Below are 18769 nucleotides of genomic sequence, written 5' to 3' on the forward strand. Positions count from 1 at the left end.
GGATTTGCCCGGGATACTCACCCGTCTCACTAAAAAGGATTTACCCGAGCTACTCACTCGTGCCTCACTAAGAAGGATTTGCCCCAGCCATTTACGAGTGTCTCACTAAGAAGGATTCACCCGAGCTATTTACCTGAGTTATTTACCCGTGTCTCACTAAGAAGGACTGACCGGAGCTATCTATCCGTAAGTGTGAGACCAGAAAAGTAAAAATAAGTTATTTAGCGGTAAATGTGAAGTGTAAGAAGGTCTGATCATGTCAAAGATCAGGAAGGTCAAAAGGAATAGCTTAATGTAAGGTCAAAGGTCAGAAGAGCGAACTGACTTATTTACCCGTAAGTGTGAAGCACAGAAGCGTTGCTATAGTTGCTAGGATCCCGACGCTTGGAGTTAAAGTGTTGGTGATCGAGCTGAGCAGGGCGCCGGCCCTGTGTTTCTGCATTTCACACTTGCGAATACCTGGAAATGAGGTACGAACGTCTTATTTAATATCTCATAGAGTTTCTAGTTCATTTTATGTATCATGTAGTTTCTACTTCATTTTATATACGTTTAATGTCTCATGCAGTATCTAGTTCATTTTACATACAGGTTTGTGCTGGCGTCAAGAAAAGATGCTGTGACTTAAGAGACAGGAATTGGAATACAGAATTTAGGCCAAAGGCCAAGCGTTGGGACCTATGGGGTCATTCAGCGCTGAAAGGGAAATTGACAGCCAGAAGATTTGAAAAGTGCAACAGGCGGAAAACCTCGCAATTGCATTAGGAAACATTTGTTAGAGAGGGTGGAAAGTCAGAAGAAAGAGAATATGAATGGAGGTACAGTAACAGGAATGAAAGAGGTTGCAGTTAGGGGCCGAAGGGACGATACAAAGAACCCAAGTAAAGCCTACAGTGTGCAACGTGAGGTGCACTGACGGAACCACCCCTTACGGGACATAGGAGACAGGTGCAATGGCCATCAAGGTTACCTGTCGTCATCACGCACCTGCGATCTTCTTGGCGAAAGGCTCCTCCCATGCGTACATCTTGATGAGTCTGATGCTGTTCAAGATTTCGCTCATGAGACCTACGCGTCTGTCTGTCTCCCGGATTGTGTGTTCCCTGATGGTGCTCTGCGCCCTGGCGATAAGTGCCTTAAAAGGTAAAGATAAAGATAAGACAGAGACTGCATGATACAGACTGACATCAGGAAACAACACGAGGACATTTTTTTATGCTCAAGATCCTTCGAACTATTTTTTGGACTGCTAATTTTGCAAGACGAATTTCACATGTTTAGATGCACGAGAGAGAGAGAGAGAGAGAGAGAGAATGTACAGTACACCTACCATTGTGGGGTAAAATGCCAGATACATTCCAAAACCGGCAGCTGCCCAGGGGCCGTAAGCATAAACGCAGTAACAAAAGTTCATCATGAAGATGCAAGGCACCTCTGCAATAACAATATAATAATAATAATATGGATAAGAAACAGTGGCATTGCCGAGGTTCTATGTGTGGGGGCCATGTAGAAGGGCCTATGTGGAAGATGTTGGGTAGGGTGGGGGGAATCATTATCAAATTTTCTCATGTTAATACCAAATTGGATATACAGATGATCTCACAAAGGGTTTTTGATTTTTAATGGTTGATGTAATGAGATACCACTGACAGGTATCTACAAAATAATACACCAGTATCACTATCTAGAAACACTGTTTAACAAGCATACCAAGTACTTAACACTGGCCGTATCTCCACGGCCTGCCTGATTGCTTTTAGATGGACATGTGCCATGGGAGGGCACCTAGGCGCAGGGGAAGGGGAGGGTGGAAGGGGGAGGGAAAGGGGGGTGAGACATAACCTCTGAATGGTCTCACAAAAAATCATTACTGATGTAAGGAAGATTTCCTTTGTAAAGCAATATATGTTAAAAATATGTGTACAAGGAGTTGGTTGTTTCCATAAATTTGATTTTAACTGTCTTAGCCACTCATGGCATATATAATATATATATATATATATATATATATATATATATATATATATATATATATATATATATATATATATATATTTCAGAATGTACATAACGTGATAGCTTCGCCATAAACATTACAGTACTACACACTTCTTATGAGTTAATGATTTTTAAACGTAAATTTCCACACAGAGTTAAACCGTACTTCACAATTCTCATGACCACCGGAGATACTTCTACGAATACTTGTACTCACCGACCAAAAAGACACAGGATATGCAGGCTTCAAATATTCTCTCCATGTCATTCGTCGAGAAATTGATGACCTGGGCGGCGAGATTCTCGCCTCCAGTCTTCAGCGTGAGGGTCTTCTTGTACACCAGAGCCTGCAACGCTCCAGCTAACCTGGAACCTGAGGCGAAGTGAATAGGGTTGGTTCTGGAGGAAAAACTAAGAATTTAGGCCAAAGGCTAGGCGCTAAGACCCACGAGGTCATTCAGAGCTGAAAGGGAAGCTGACAATAAGAAGGTTTGCAAGGTGTGACAGGAGGGAAACCTCGCAGTTCCACTATGAAACAGCTGTTAGGAGAGGGTGGAAAGCCAACTGGAAGAAAGAGAATATGAACGGAGGCTCAGTAAGAGAAATAAAAGAGGTTCTAGGATATGGGCGGAATGTGGAAGCAACGTTATGTAAAAAAAAATCAGGAATCGTATAATAATAATAATAATAATAATAATAATAATAATAATAATAATAATAAACAAGATACCTTAAAAAGTAAAAAGACAGAAAATTTTGGGTCTCCTCAGATTACCCTAGATTTCCTACATTTTTTCCTTGCCCTAAGAGGAGTCTGGTTACCCTAAATCAGGGTATTTTACGTTAAGGTGGAAGTCCTGCATTCAGCCCCTAACTGTCGAAGTAAGTTAAAGAGCCTCAGGTAAAAAAACTTATACAGAATCAGGCACTACATACACTTGACACAGGATGCCAATCACTAGAATTGGGCCCTTCCTCTTCCGCTTTATACACTTAACTGTCCTACTGTCTTCCATTCTCTCCTCATGACCAAGCTATTTCAAAAACCAACCCATTTATTTTTTAATTGGGCCTACCTTTTTACCATTCTTTCCACACTCCCCTCTCATCTACCCTATTGTCTTCCATTCTCTCCTCATGACCAAACCATTTCAAAGCACCGACCCATATTTTTTCAATTACACATAGCTTTTTACCATTCCTAAATTCCTTCGCATTCCCAACCTTCTCAGACCATCTTACTCCACATTCAGTAAGCAAGCAATTCAACATATTTCATTCCTTCAAACTCAACATGCACACTTCCCTTCCTGCCAAGTTTTAAACTCAGAACTAATCTCGCTTCCATCACAAATGTGCTGAAAGGGTGAACTGATTCTCACAATAATAATAATAATAATAATAATAATAATAATAATAATAATAATAATAATAATAATAATAATAATAATCATAATAATAATAATGGAAACAGCCATGCAACTTTCTGTGCTTTTAGTAAGGAGGAGTTTGCCAATTTTTAGGAGCAAGCTAACGAATGTGAATCTTGCATGTCATATGACGAGATCAAAAGCTATGCTCAATCTTTGTACTTTCCAGTCACCCAGTGTCCATTTTTGTTGTTGTTGAGGGATTCGGTAAATTTCATTCAGTTCTTTTAACTTTTGTATTTTACTAAATTCAGACATATTTACTACAATTTTTTTTTGTATTGATTTAGAGCTCTACCTTTTTTAAAGATTTTTTCAGCTCTTATGATGTTTTGCTTCGAAACGTTGCCAAAGAACAATAGAAATATATACAGTATACTTACACATATACATATATAAATACACTGACCAGAATTTTACCATTCACACTGTTTGAATTCTGCTTGTAAATACCCTTCCAGTCATCTGCCTTATGCTTGTAAATATCCCTCCCATCTTCTGACCTATGTTTGTAAATACCCACCAGATAGTGTTACTTACCGTTGTGAATGCCCAGAATATAAAGGGCGTTGAAAAAGATTATTGTCAGAAGCGAAGTAATGAACACTTTGCCCACGAAGAGATAAGTTGCGTAGGCATAGTCAATGCCGGGGCTGTTGATGTACTCTAAGATCTTCTGGAGGTAGAGGACCTGTGGAATGATAAAATTATATCTGTTATTATTATTATTCGGACTTGTGGGTGGCGAGGCCAAGAGAAAGAGAAGGTCTGCTCACTTCCCCCAAAATCCCCCATGTAGGCGGAGCTTTGTCTACCTCCTTATTGCGTCCGCAGGCGAGTTGCCGTAATGAGCAGGTACCTTTAAGATACGTCATCGCCTACGTTGTTACCCCAGGTGGGAGGCGACTCCACCCAGTTGGGTAGACCTTGTCTCTCTTGGCCTTGGTGGGTGGAGGTACGTACAGGAGGCCAGGGTTGCGAGTGAGAGCAACATTGAATTCTCATTGGTAGCCTTCTCTCAAAAGGTGTCCCATCTATGTCTGGAAGAAGGCTTGGCTTGGTAACAATAATCCCCTATCAACAATCAGAATTCAGCACTGCTCCCGCCCGCAACGTTTCCCCCCTATTATTCGTATTATTATCATTCCAAATTAAGGATTCTTGTGGAGCAAGCTTAAAAGGTCATTAACCTGACAAGCGAGTTTTTAAGGATGGAAAGCACGCGTGGAAAAAAAGAAAAAATAAGGAGAATGATAAATACGTAACTACAGAGATTACTAAAAAAATTAAACATTTGTGCACATAAAAAGTAAAATAAGTAAGATAAACTAAGGCAAATGTGCATAAATCTAATGTCCCAGCTTTTTAAGTTACGAGCATACATTGAAGTGATAGCTTTATAACTTTTACTAAGCGTAAAAATATAGAATCTGTTTCTAAAGCAATGACTGAAGTGACAGACAGAAAGATAAGCTACTTTGTTTGTATTTCCCAACAAGGAGGACAAAGTAAGAACTGACCGAAACTCATATGTAAACAGAACATAGCTTCTGGTCCAGGAAGGTAAAGATGTTCAAAAGTCACGTGTTATGTACTGATAGTATATTATCACAGGAAGTGACGACACTTGATTAAAATTATATTCATGTGAGCAAACGATTATTCTTAATATTTTCTTTATTTAACATCATAAATCAAGAACATTTGCAAAATTATATATTTTGAAGTAATTCACTGCTTTCAGCACGTCAATTCTGATTAAATTTGCAAACCACAGATCAGTGACTTACTTAGGAAAAAATATCAAACAAAAATAAACATTAACTAACTTTCCAAAGCATGAAATATAATGGCTGGGATTTAGGACGCAAAAATATCATCATTATCATCGACATGAGAGTTTAGATTGTTTCTGAAAATCTTACCGAGGTGACAAGAACAAACATTTAAAGAATATGACCACTACTGCTCTCTGGTTCCACAGAGAACTTGACGTTTATTACTTACTGATCTTGTAAAGAATATTACGTCTACTAGGCTACTATTCACTTGGCGTATACAGAATGTGACATGTGTTGCTCAAAGGTCATGCAAAGAACGTCAAGACTATCATTCACTAGTCCAAGATGTCAGATGTCTGCTCCTAACTGAGCTTATCAAGTCTGTCTATTTCTCATTAATTTTGCAAAGGAAACTTGATGTCCGTATCCTACTACACCCACAAAGAACTTCGTTCGTGTGTATTAATCACAGGAAAGTGAATTACTCACCTGTCCTAGAAAGAAGACGAAATCTATGAGCATCGCCAAGACTTGCGCCGCTAAAAGTCTCGTCCGCGAAAAACGCCAGACTGCTTTCCAGAGCTTAGGAGACCGGCCGGCTTTCTTGGCCAGGGCGCGTTCCTCCTGCCACAGCCTTTCCAGACGGTCGGCGTTGATCTTTGCACTCTCTTCGCGCTGAAGAAGAAAAAAAATTGTTTTTTGTTTTGACCAAATGGCAATGATAGTTTTAGAAGAAAACACTTTTTAGCTTGTTTTTAGCTAGTTTGGACGTAAGCAATTTGTGCGCTAACATTCTTCACTCAAAAAACATATTAATAATAAGGGAACATTTGAACATGTCACAACCATTCGCCCATATTATTTGAGGGACTTTTACTCTCCAGAAAAAATCCTATGAAGACTATGCATAAGAAATGGACTCGACGGCCTATTAAATTAATTATCAATCATAAAAATAAATGATTAAAAATTAGCTCAAATTAATCTCGAGATATTTGCAAACACTTACATAACGTCATGAAAATTAATTCTCATTACTAAAATGGGGCAAACAACATCCTGCTGCGGTAACTGTTATTTAACTATTATATGGTAAAAGATACATTTTCATTCCTAAAATCAGCATAAACAAAATACTTCTGAGGGATTATAAATCACTGGAAAATATGAAGGAATACTGTTATTTATTTATCTGTTTATTAATTTGTTAATGCATCTGTTTTCCTAAAAACTTATCTCCTCTTTCTGTATTTCCCAATACCTTCTGTTACTTCTTTCGAATGAACACCATATTCTTTGGAAGCTTGAATTTCACGTCAATGGCCCCTGTGGTGGGCTAGTTCCCTATGAATATGGTTCAACTGTTGAATAATAATAATAATAATAATAATAATAATAATAATAATAATAATAATAATAATAAGAAAAGATGAAGAGGAAGTAGAAGAAGAGGAAGAATGTCACCCCTACCGGCAGAGACCACAGATCCTCATCTCCGATCTTCTTCTTGTAAGCTTTCCACATGAGTGACGTCATCCAGCTGACGCTGACGGTGCTGAAGAGACCTGCATACCTGGTGGGCAGTACTTCCTTATTCCTTGGAGAAGGGGGGGGAAGAAAAAGATGTGTTAGTGTGCTAGGATATGATAGCTTTTGACTTTCATTACTCTTGATTTCATTGTCACAATCACCATCATCATTGTCGTAGCCACACTCAGTCTGGAGTCATAAGCCTACGGTTATCATCACTCTCGTGGGGGTGGGGGAGAGAAAGATGTGTTAATGGACTAGGATTTGCTAACTTTTGCTTATCATTACTCTAGATTTCATTATCAGAATCACCATCATCATTGTCGTGAATCCACATTCAATCTGGGTTTATAGGCCTACAGTCATCACTCCCGTGCCTTAATTTGCTCAGTACTTTCACCTTCAATAAAGTTGACAATTTCTCTTTTCTTTTATATTGTCACCACTCAGTAGCTATTCAAGCACACTTTCCCGCTAAAGGGAGAAATGTTAATCTAAATAATATTATTCTTATTGAAGAAATACAATGCATTATACTCAAATGCTGAAGGTTACCAGTTGAAAACACCGTAGGTGGATGCAGGAGAGGCTGTATAAGAACAATATTCATGGAATGACTAGATCAAAGATTCTTAAGTGTCACTTAGAATTTTCCAAGAGTATTTCATAAGATTAGCTTCAATTTCACCCCTGCTTAGTCATGATGCAGATGTTGGCGACTATCTGTACAATGGATCCATTAAAATACCGAATTATGTATAAGGCTGTATATAAGAACAATATTCAAGGAATGTCTAGATCAAAGATTCTCAAGTGTCACTTAGAATTTCCCAAGAGTATTTCATAAGATTAGCTTCAATTTCACCCCTGCTTAGTCATAATGCAGATTAATGATGGTGTTGGCGACTATCGGTACACTAGATCCATTAAAATACCGAATTATGTTTATCTACAACCATTACAAACGAAGTCTCAGGTTGCGGGTGAGACGAGACTGTTTATCCTTAAAACTTTATTAGAATTTTAAAATGAGTCAGTTACATTTAACACCATTTTATAATAAATTAGTTTTAATGCTTAACCTTTCACGCCTGTAACAGGTTCAGCATACAGACCTAACTAATAATAAATCTGAATAATAATTAATAGATAATTAACTTTACTTTACAACCATTTTGTTTCTAGGATCATGTTAATTTGGGTATGACTCAAGGGGCACTCGGGGGTACTCTTGACGGGGAAAAAAAGGGTCATGAACCCCTTGTACAGATATTGCTGTTTGCGTTGTTCTGAAATACAGAAAAAACAGACTTGAACTTAATGGGCAGATAAGTAATTCTATTGGTTTCTTCGCCTCCTGATGCACAATAAAGGCGAGGCAGTTGTAGGTCCGAATTCATAGGACACACAGTGTTGGGAGAGTCGGTAGAGTTGTGGGCTAACTAAGTCTCAAATTAGGTTCTTTCTGGTGACAGAAATTCCACGCTAAAACAATAAGTCTAATCCCATTGCTAAGTAACCAAATGGTTCTTAGCGACCCTTCGCCGAGAGCTGTTAATCAGCTCAGTGGTCTGGTAAAACTAAGGTATACTTAACTTTATATAGACACACTCCTCCTCTATCCCCAGAGGTGGGTAGTGTGTGGCAAATGGTGCACTCACGCAATGCACCGTAGGCATTACTTCATTACTTAATGTTCATTGCAGCGTCCCTTTGGCCACTAGCTGAAACCCCTTTCATTCCTTTTACTGTACCTTCTTTCTCATTCTTTCTTCCATCTTTCTTTCCGCCTTCTCCTAACAATTGTTTCATAGTGCATCTGCGAGGTTTTCCTCCTGTTACACCTTTAAAACCTCCTTCACTTTCAATTTCCTTTTCAGCGCTGATTGACCTCATAGGTCCCAGCGCTTGGCCTTTGGCCTAAATTTTATACTGCAAACTTATACTCCACTCATCCTCTGTATATAAAAGGTATTTTTCTAACTTGGTGGAGTACCTTCAAGGAAAGACATTTTTCTTTTTATGCCACCCAGTAGGAATGTGCAAAATAAAGTGCCAGTATAGAGACCGTCGTCAAGTGAAGAGAACCACTAGTAATTCAATTTTCACTAATTGATAGACATCTCAACACTTGTTACTTGTTTCTACAAAGTAGAATGCCATATAGTACTTTTTCATTTCGAAAGTATTCTGTAGAGGGTATTTACTGTGCAAAGTAAATTTTCGGTATACTTAAAAGATACAGCCGTATAAATATTATCTAAAATGTTACCGTAATTCTTTCTACTTCCCTGGGTGAGTATTGTGGAGTGGTGGGTGGGGGAGGGAAGGGGAGGAGCGTGGGTGGGGGAGGCAAGGGGAGGAACGGGGGTGGGGGGAGGAGTGGTTGACAATCGAGCATTTGCAGACTACTCAAACTCCTTGTCCTTAACAAACCATAATAGAAAGGGAGCAACTCAAACGGGCTGCCCCAACAGAGAAGTGTCGTTAAGAAGTCCTTGAGGGCAAGAACTTTGTACGCGCCCTCGGGCATCTTTTGGGCATTTAAGTAATCAACCTCAGTCAATTCAGTGACGTTCGGGTCTTCTTCTTATTCTTCTCAGCTTAATCCTTTGTCGGTGTCGCTTCTAACACGGCTGATTGCACAATTTATTTCTGCACCAAGAACGCTAATGATGGCAATAGTTGTCTTAGACTAGCAAGTGCAATATTGTGCATATTGGAACAAATTAGTTCTTCAATACTTCAAGAGCACAAATACTCTCTCTCTCTCTCTCGAGCTGAAAAGAAACTTTCCCTTCGGTGCAGAGTATTACATGCATATAGACAAAGTCAGATCTTCAAAGGTTAACTCTCTCTCTCTGACAAACAAGGGAAAAGTACTTACTTGGGCGGTGGTCTGAACGGTATAAACTGCTTGAGTGTCTGTGCATATCTGAAAGATCTGCCATTTCTCTTCTCTTCATGTCTGAAACAAAAAGAAAAAAATAAAATGATTGGAAGTGAAACCAAACCTAACCTTTTTCGTCAGTTTTCAAGCTACTGATGACTTTTAATGGATTGCAAACACCGTAATTTCAAACACGAAAATAACGTATATGGATAAACGAGTATGTATGTATGTACATATATATATATATATATATATATATAAATATATATATATATATATATATATATATATATATATATATGTCTGTGTGTATGTCTGTACATTTACACGTTTTATATATATATACATATATATATATATATAAAATGTATATATATATATATATATATATATATATATATATATATATATATATATATATATATATATATATATAAGCACAGACCCATGTATAGTCCCAATTTGGTTTGAAAGTAAAATTTTTGAAACGGAAAAGAATTTGTTTGTTGAAAATGACTCTTGAAAGCGTTTGGCAGTTATTCAATTAACGCTTACGATTACCCTAAAAGGGAAGTAACAAAAATAACTTCATGAACGCAAGCCATATTAAGGTTATCAAAAGCGCCAGACAAAGCACTGGAACTACCTCCGCATTATTCGAAGCAGCTCACTGTGGACAGTGATAATGAAAGTGTATGGTGAAGAGATGAAGAGAACAGTGGAGTGAACTATGGCAGAGTATTATTATATCATCATTATTCAGAAGATGAACCTATTCTTATGGAATAAGCCCACGAAAGGGGACCACTGACTTGAAATTCAAGCTTTCAAGGAATATGGTGTTCATTCGAAAGAAGTAGTAGAAAGTAATGGGAAATACAGAAAGAAGAGATCAGTTATTAGAAAAACAGATAAAGTAAGGAAATACATAAAATAAAATGTAAGTAAATTATTAAAATATAAGGCGAACTGTATTCAGGATAGCAATGCATTGCATCTTCCCTTGAACTTCTGAAGTTCCAGTTGCGCGACATCCTCAGGAAGACTGTTCCACAGTCCAACGGCGTGAGGAATAAAGGACCTCTGGAGCTGAGAAGTTCGACAGCGAGGCACATTTACTGCACATTGGTGCTGCTGTTCAGCGAATGTGGTCGCTCTCGGCAGGAAAAGGGGATCGGGGATCAATTGGGAATGTGGAAGATCTCTGTTCAAATACAACTTATGAAAAATGACGACTTGCTAACTATGACGCATTATGGATGTCATAAGCCCTGACAGAGCTTTTAACAAGTCTATCCCAGGTCTGATGTTGTTTCAGATTTAGCTGGCTTGGCCAGCACGGGCTCTGCTCCAGAGCAGCCCTGTAACTCTATGTTGATGATGAGTCTGTGACAAGGGTAGGTTAGATGAAAACTTTATTATGATGCATGAAAGTGATTTTGGTGGGGGTAAGTCTCAGGTCGCAAGCACAGACAGAACTACAGTTTTCTAGAGCTCTTATCTCAATTGCGAGTAAAGACTAGAATTGGAAACTTTCGTTAACCGGCCTAGTTGACTCTATAGAGGCAGTATATACAGATTTCGTGGAAATTTATATAGGCAAGAAGAGTTTAGTAAAGGCAAGAAACTCAGTTCTTATAGTGATTCACTTTTGTCCTTTACAAGGAACATACCTCAAAACAAATTTGTATCTAAGGCTCAACCCAAAGATAAAATCTTGAAGATGGATGATCGTTACCTGAAACTGTTAAGTTAATATTATATATATATATATATATATATATATATATATATGTATATATATATATATATATATATTTATATATATATATAATTTTATACACATGCATATACATACATACATATATATATACATACACATATACATTATATGTATGTTAGTATGGAAGTTTTCTACACAACAAACTCATTCCCGGTTCAGTAGCGAAAGTGTGAAAGTCACGATTCTCTGAAAGGAAACGGATTAAACAAAAAAGAAAATAATATATATATATATATACATTTGTGTATGTGTGTGAATACACGAACACATTTTCTGTAAACTAACATTTAAACCACATCAAACCGAATGTAGGACAATGGCTTTCCTATTTAAAAAATATAACGGCGTAAGGATATAATGTTGCTTCGTGTCCTAGTTAATCACACTCATTTCACCGTTATTAGCATTATCTACTATTACTACTACTACTACTACTACTACTACTACTACTAATAATAATAATAATAATAATAATAATAATAATAAACTGAAAGAACGTGAGTACTCTAAATATAGAAAATTATTCTGGTATATATTATCCTTGAATTACCAATGCACTTCAAAAATTACTGTTCTTGCACTGACGGTAAAAAACTTAATAAAATGAACCATTCGTCGTTTAATGTATTTCAAAAATATTAATTTAAAGGTAACTAATATCATCATTACTAAACAAGAGGTCAAGATAACACGAAAACAGCAAAGAAGAAGGCATACACATTAAATGCTCAAGTGGTTAGAACACGTAGAGAAACTGGGAGCAAGTAAATGCTTGAAACTATGGCATAAATATGATGTTTAGGGAGAAAGGTGCTTATCTGTTGAAAGGTGAACTTCTTGGAAAGTAAAGAAGCTTTAATGCATTGTAACTGGGGAAAGAAGTACTGCTAATGTACTTTTGTAAGTGTATGAGAGATGGATTTTACATTGAGTCAATGCAAAATTAACTTTCTTGGTACAACATACTTACTCTGGCGTGGGTGTGTGTTCCACAATATCATTTAAACAAGTACAGATTATATAATATATATATATATATATATATATATATATATATATATATATATATATACATATATATATATATATATAGGCTATATATATATATATATATATGTTATATTCTATATATATACACTACAAAAACGAGAATTTACAGAATATATGTTTAGGCCAATACAATCTTATTGCAGTTAATTTTCTTGTTTTCATAAGAAACCAATTATTGACTTTTACATTTATTTCCTTTGACTTACGAGAAATGATTTTATATATATAATTATAATGAAACGATTATTGTTACAGAAGTATTAAAAGGAATTCAATAACAGAAAAGCAAGATTAATGATCATTACAAAAGATGAAGTGAACAGAAGTAATTCATTACGAGATTTCCCATGTCAAAAATAATCAAACACGTTTGTGTTCCAAGGGTATGATGATCAAGAACTAATATAGTTACCAGATTTTCCAAGGACCTTTATCTGGTACACTTAACACCGTGTTGCCAGACATCGTACCATATTTGCAAATTTTTTTTTCTTTAATAGAGCGGAAACGAATGTATGACTTTTTTATTTTATGATAAAGTGGCCATAAAAACCAAAATAGTCCTAAGTAATTCAGTTTTTCATACATATATATATATATATATATATATATATATATATATATATATATATATATATATAATATAAGTATATATATATATATATATAAAATATAATTCTTGTAGTAATAGGTAGATAAATGCACAATCAGTGAAATGAATGTGGACACTTAGAAATAATGAAGCAACATCATTTCTTCGCCGTGTTTTTTGGGAAATTAGAAAGCTGGTTTATTGATACTTTAAGATTATATGTGTAAGGTTAATCCTTCATTTTTAAAGTTTATATTTGTCTAGGAGGTGGGGGTGTGGAGAGACCACGTATTTGATTCCAGGAATCGAAACACGACTCGGGAGAGCCATCAGTTCAATATTTGCCGGCAAAAACTGAACCGGTATCGGCCCAATTTAATGGTGGGGGATGGGTCGGTTTCATTGCTCCTGTTTATTTTTTATTTCATTACATGCTCGCTGTTATGATTACAAACCAGAAAGAATTACAAAGTAGCCGTGTAAAAAACGAGCGGAGCGCCGGCGAAGAGGAGTTGCGAATACCTTAGGGAAGCCATTAGTTCGAAAGACTCTCGGCTAGAAAAGCTACACCAAAGATTATCGACTTACTTTTCGTTGCTTTTGCCATTGTTTGCGATCTGCGGCACGTCATAGCTCCTCATGGTCTTCACTTTCTGTCACTTAACAAAATAAAGTCTTAACTTTACACAACACTTATAGGTAATAAAGAAACGAGAAAACAATTAAGCTCCGGTGAGCCTAAGTTCGCGCGTTGTGCGATAAGTATGCAACGCACACCAACACGAGACTGAGCTCCCCGTTTCGGTTTATATAAGCGACGGCCAAACCGCCGCCCCAGAGTTGCTAAGTCATCAATTAAACGCCTGAGCAACGTGATGCAATGGCTTTTTGGCATGGGAAACTTAAACGGAATAGGGTGAAAGGTCTAACAAAAAATGTTTTCTTTTGTTTTCTGTCGCAATGTTAGCCTATAAATGCACATACTATAACAAATATATGTCCTTTAGAATGAGCGGCTATGCGCACATACATATATACATAAATTGTATCCTTATGAGGTAAGAATCAGAATACACTGGAATGAAAGTTTAAAACAATCTTATAGATATCCAAGATTGCTCTGTTTTTTTTTTTTTTTGTCCTAAGGACAAAAGTCGAATCTTTATTCCCATACTATACTGCCGTGAAAATTAAAAAAAAAGTATATATAAATGAACAGAAAAAAATTATTATTCGTATCTTCGGTTTAATATTGAAAGACTGAGGGACATTGGTCTTATCACAATAAATAAATAAATAAACAAAAATAAATATTAGGTGAAATAAAAAGAATAAAAAAAGAGGCATCGATAACAATCGATATGCCATTGTTAGTTAAGTTTATTTTTTTATTGAAATTCCAGTTTTTCTTGGGTAACAGACAACGTAACCGGCAATTTTTCCAAAACCACGTATTTCCATAACACTGACGAGTTGCAAGCAGTAACCCTTTTCGATCAATGTCCATATTTTGATAAATCGACACTAAGGTAGAGGATATAGATAGAGTCCAGTTAATAATAATAATAATAATAATAATAATAATAATAATAATAATAATAATAATAATAATAACAATTATGCAGGTAGAAAGTGATAACTGAAGAGGCTGATTTGGATACTTTCGCCCGTGTTCATAAGTGGTATATTAATCAAGTAATCAACCTGATAGTGGCATTTGTTCTCTTGTTTTCTCTGGAGCCACCTCCGAACGGGAATAATAATAATAATAATAATAATAATAATAATAATAATAATAATAATAATAATAATAATAATAATAATAATAACGAAGTTAAAGTATATCTTCGTTTAACCAGACCACTGAGCTGATTAACAGCTCTCCTAGGGATGGCCCGAAGGATTAGACTTATTTTACGTGGCTAAGAACCAATTGGTTACCTAGCAAACGGGACCTACAGCTTATTGTGAATCTGAACCACATTATAGCGAGAAACGAATTTCTCGCCAGAAATAAATTCCTCTAATTCCTCGTTCGCCGGCCGGAGTATTTAATAACGAAGTAGATGCCATAGCAACGGCATCTTGAAGATAAATGATCTGGTCCGAACCAGTTAGTAGGGCATGAATCAAACGGGCGAGCAACGTGATGCAATAACAGTTTTTTTTCATAAGAAAGATAAACTCTATAGGAAGAAAGGTCTTGAAAGTAAAAGATTTTTTTTTGTCTTGTTTTCTACTCATGCACATCGCGCTTATACTTATCTGCATGCACTGCGAAGCTATATATGCACATACTATATGAAAACAGATGCACGTTAGAATGCAGCTACAAACTTATACATACATATGCGCGGCCACACGGGCATATATTCATAAATTACATGCGTGCTACATATGAATCAGTGTATACTTGGAGTGAAAGTTTTGAAACAAACGTGATAATATAATTTAAATAAATTTTATGTTCTCAGAACAAGTGACATATTTTAATTTTAACTCGCCAGCTAAAAAGGCGTGTAGGTCTCAAAGATATATGAGGAAAATAAAAATACTCAGTGCTTGTTCGAACTAGATGACTTTGCTATATAGAAATGTGATGAATAGAACAATAAAGGCACAAAAATAATTAATGACATCTTTAGTTTATAAGAAGCCGACGAAACGGACAACCTATTATCCTGGTCTGCTTTCTCTTTAAAAATAATTTTAAAGAAATAAAGCACCGTATATGACCATCGTTGTTACGACGCCAGTTTTCGTAAGCAAATCAACTCGACGAAAACGAGAGATATAATGGAAAAATATCTTGAGCTCCTGACGAATCGCTTTTTAAAGTTTTTTTTTTTTAAATTGAAATCCAAGTTGTTTCTCAAGCATCAGAAGAAGAATGTTGCCTACATTTTTATTTTAAAAACTACGTCTACGTTTATTTCCATAAAACTGAACGTTTGTAAGGAATAAACAGTTCTTTGCTGGACTGGTCGATATCGTTCTCGGCTAGCACTCTGCAGGGCCGGCGTTCGAATCTCCGGCTGGCCAGTGAAGAATTAGAGGAATTTATTTCTGGTGATAGAAATTAATTTCTCGCTATAACGTGGTTCGGATCCCACAATAAGCTGTAGGTCCCGTTGTTAGGTAACCAATTGGTTCTTAGTCACGTAAAATAAGTCTAATCCTTCGGGCCAGCCCTAGGAGAGCTGTTAATCAGCTCAGTGGTCTGGTTAAACTAAGGTATACTTTAAAGGAATTATTTCGACCGAAGTCCATATTTTGATATGTCTATATATAAGTAGAGGATGTAGATACAGTCCAGTTGATAATAATAATAATAATAATAATAATAATAATAATAATAATAATAATAACAGCCCTGCAAGTACAGTAAAAGGTTGGAAAACCAAGAGGCTGATCAGGAAGTTTTCGCTCACGTTCAACATTTACTGTCTTGTCTTTGTTATTATTATTAATTACAGGAACAATAATAAATAATAATAACACAGTAGGTGCCATAACAACGGCATCCTGAAGAAAAATCATTTGGTCCTCAGCAGACGTTGCTGTATGGCAAGCTAATTATCATGAGGTTTTCTTGAAATAAAGTTTTTTCTCTGTTTTATGATACTCTGCAAATTGCATAAATAATTCATTTATCAACGAAAATTTATCACGAAGTCGTGCTCCTTTCTCTCTCTAATTGGTATGGTGACTGAGATTAGCAAACTCTGTAATAATTGTATTAAGTCCATAACTAATCCTCTGATGAGAGTTTATAGCATTAATTCAAGGAATAAGCTAACTTAGAAGTTTTTTAATTACTTATACAGTAAATCCTTCTCCTTCCCTCTCTCTCTCTCTCTCTAGCGATTACTTTATGCTCTAAAAGCACTGCATTACGCTTCAGCAAACTTAGGATTTTCAGTTAATCATGCAGTACATCCTATTCCCTCCCCCTTCTCTCTCGTAAATTGCTACATGCTCTGAAAGCATTGCATCACCTTCCGTCACCCTCTGTCTTTACACCGAATAATACGACCTCGCTAACACTGATAACCGAGTATCCGCTTTCCTCCCTCAAAACACGATAAGGAGAACAGGGAGAGCATCAGCTGCTGTTGAGATCTCTAAAGCTTACGCAACTCCTAAGATGTCGGTGATAATTGCCTCGACATGCCCTCTAAAGTACCACTGGGATAAGCTGGGCACGCACGCGAAGTTCGGCCTTGGGGGATTGGTATCAACTTGGGTATCCATGCTCCCTAGTCGTGAGGTCGTTCTACCGGTTGAAGGACTCCGGGACCCGTGGGGCTCCTTTAGTGGGATCCCTGAGGACTTTTTTTTTTTTTTTCCACTAGGACGACCGTTAGATACAGGTGACGTCCGAGAGGTATTACGCACCGAACAGGTATCGTACAGGAAAAGAACGCTAGCAAAATGATTTGTTTATTTTATTTCAGTTTTAGGTAAAAAATGATCGTATTGCACTGTTACGTCAGTTTATCAACAACATTACGAAACTTGTTGAAAAATATTTCATTCTCCATCACAGCAGATTCGTTTTAATGAAAGTTTTTAGAAGAGAGAGAGAGAGAGAGAGAAAGAGAGAGAGAGACTAGGAAAACATCTTGACCTTGTTCGCGACCACTTACTCTCAATAAAGATTAATTTCTTTCCTTTCTCCAACGAGACAGGCGGCCAGACAGAGTCAACCCCACTCTGAAACAAGAGAGAGTAATCTCATCAACTTACTGAAACATTTAATTACCTCATGTTACTTCATAGACCGATAATAATTAAAAGTAGCTTTAATAAAAAGAAACTTGCAAATTTAGTATTTTTACATTATAGTGTATTATGTCATCTTCAAGTTCTTGTCAAGAAATATTTCGTATTGTTGTTATCTTGGCTTATATTTGCTATTCATTTGCTTACTTATTATTATCCTTGTTTGCTAATTTATCTTTTATTATTATTTTTTCCCTCCGTTTATGTCGTTTTTTTACAATAATAATAATAATAAAATTAATAAGAATAAAAACTTTTATCATTAATACTATCACATTATCAAACTAGCAATCGGTGATTTGAGCATATCAACAACGATAAAAACAGTAAGGCATATTCCCATCTTTCATTGTATGTTTTATTCATCACGGTGAAATAACTTTTCATTGTGCTTTCCTTACTAACCATCTGACGAGGGGGGTGGGGGTGGTTGGGATTGCAAGCCCCGGGAGAGGGGGGCGGGATGCAAGCATTATACTGTAGAAGTATTTCCTCCTTATGCAATGGTGATATTGCTTACCCAATCATAAAAAGTTGTTATGTCCCAGTATAGAAAAGTCAAATGCTACAGCGTCATATTTTCGTATCAAGTTTGGTTTTCAGCTGAGTCAAATTGGGGAAATAATAAAAACAGTTTTAATAGAGTTTGTTATTGTTTTATACTCATACGGTGTTTATGCGGCGTTGAACCTTGTGCTAAGGTGGCATTGCTCAAAAATATCTCCTGGAATCTATTACCCGACTGAATGTTTTTTTTTTTTTTTTTTAATTTGGTAACTATTGAAGTCACTCATGTACGCTAAAGAACTGTCGTACCGACGCCAGACAAATTCGCGACATCAAATTTGGGGACAAGTTGTTCCAAAATGTCGAAAATCAACCTCAGTTTTTAATAATGTTATTCTGGTGCGTGTAGCGAAAACT

General features: G+C 36.4%; 1 protein-coding gene across 3 annotated transcripts in view; it reads right to left on the reverse strand.

Moving 5' to 3' along the window:
* Positions 1-18769, reverse strand: part of LOC136835186 (ATP-binding cassette sub-family C member 5-like) — a 48113-nt gene that overhangs the window by 20687 nt on the left and 8657 nt on the right. The window contains exons 1-9 of one of the 3 annotated variants that reach the window (XM_067098414.1): positions 13649-13849; positions 9630-9710; positions 6683-6809; positions 5702-5887; positions 3972-4122; positions 2219-2374; positions 1331-1434; positions 988-1135; positions 334-459 (exon numbers count right to left, since the gene is read on the reverse strand). In XM_067098414.1, coding sequence (XP_066954515.1) covers positions 334-459; positions 988-1135; positions 1331-1434; positions 2219-2374; positions 3972-4122; positions 5702-5887; positions 6683-6809; positions 9630-9710; positions 13649-13701 — 1132 coding nt within the window. In that variant the 5' untranslated portion in view covers positions 13702-13849. Of the gene's footprint in view, positions 1-333; positions 460-987; positions 1136-1330; positions 1435-2218; positions 2375-3971; positions 4123-5701; positions 5888-6682; positions 6810-9629; positions 9711-13648; positions 13850-17709; positions 17777-18769 lie in introns of those variants that run through there. The other 2 variants (XM_067098416.1, XM_067098415.1) reach the window with 2 other exon arrangements.

Source organism: Macrobrachium rosenbergii, chromosome 55 (assembly GCF_040412425.1).
Source record: "Macrobrachium rosenbergii isolate ZJJX-2024 chromosome 55, ASM4041242v1, whole genome shotgun sequence".
Lineage (NCBI taxonomy): Eukaryota > Metazoa > Arthropoda > Malacostraca > Decapoda > Palaemonidae > Macrobrachium > Macrobrachium rosenbergii.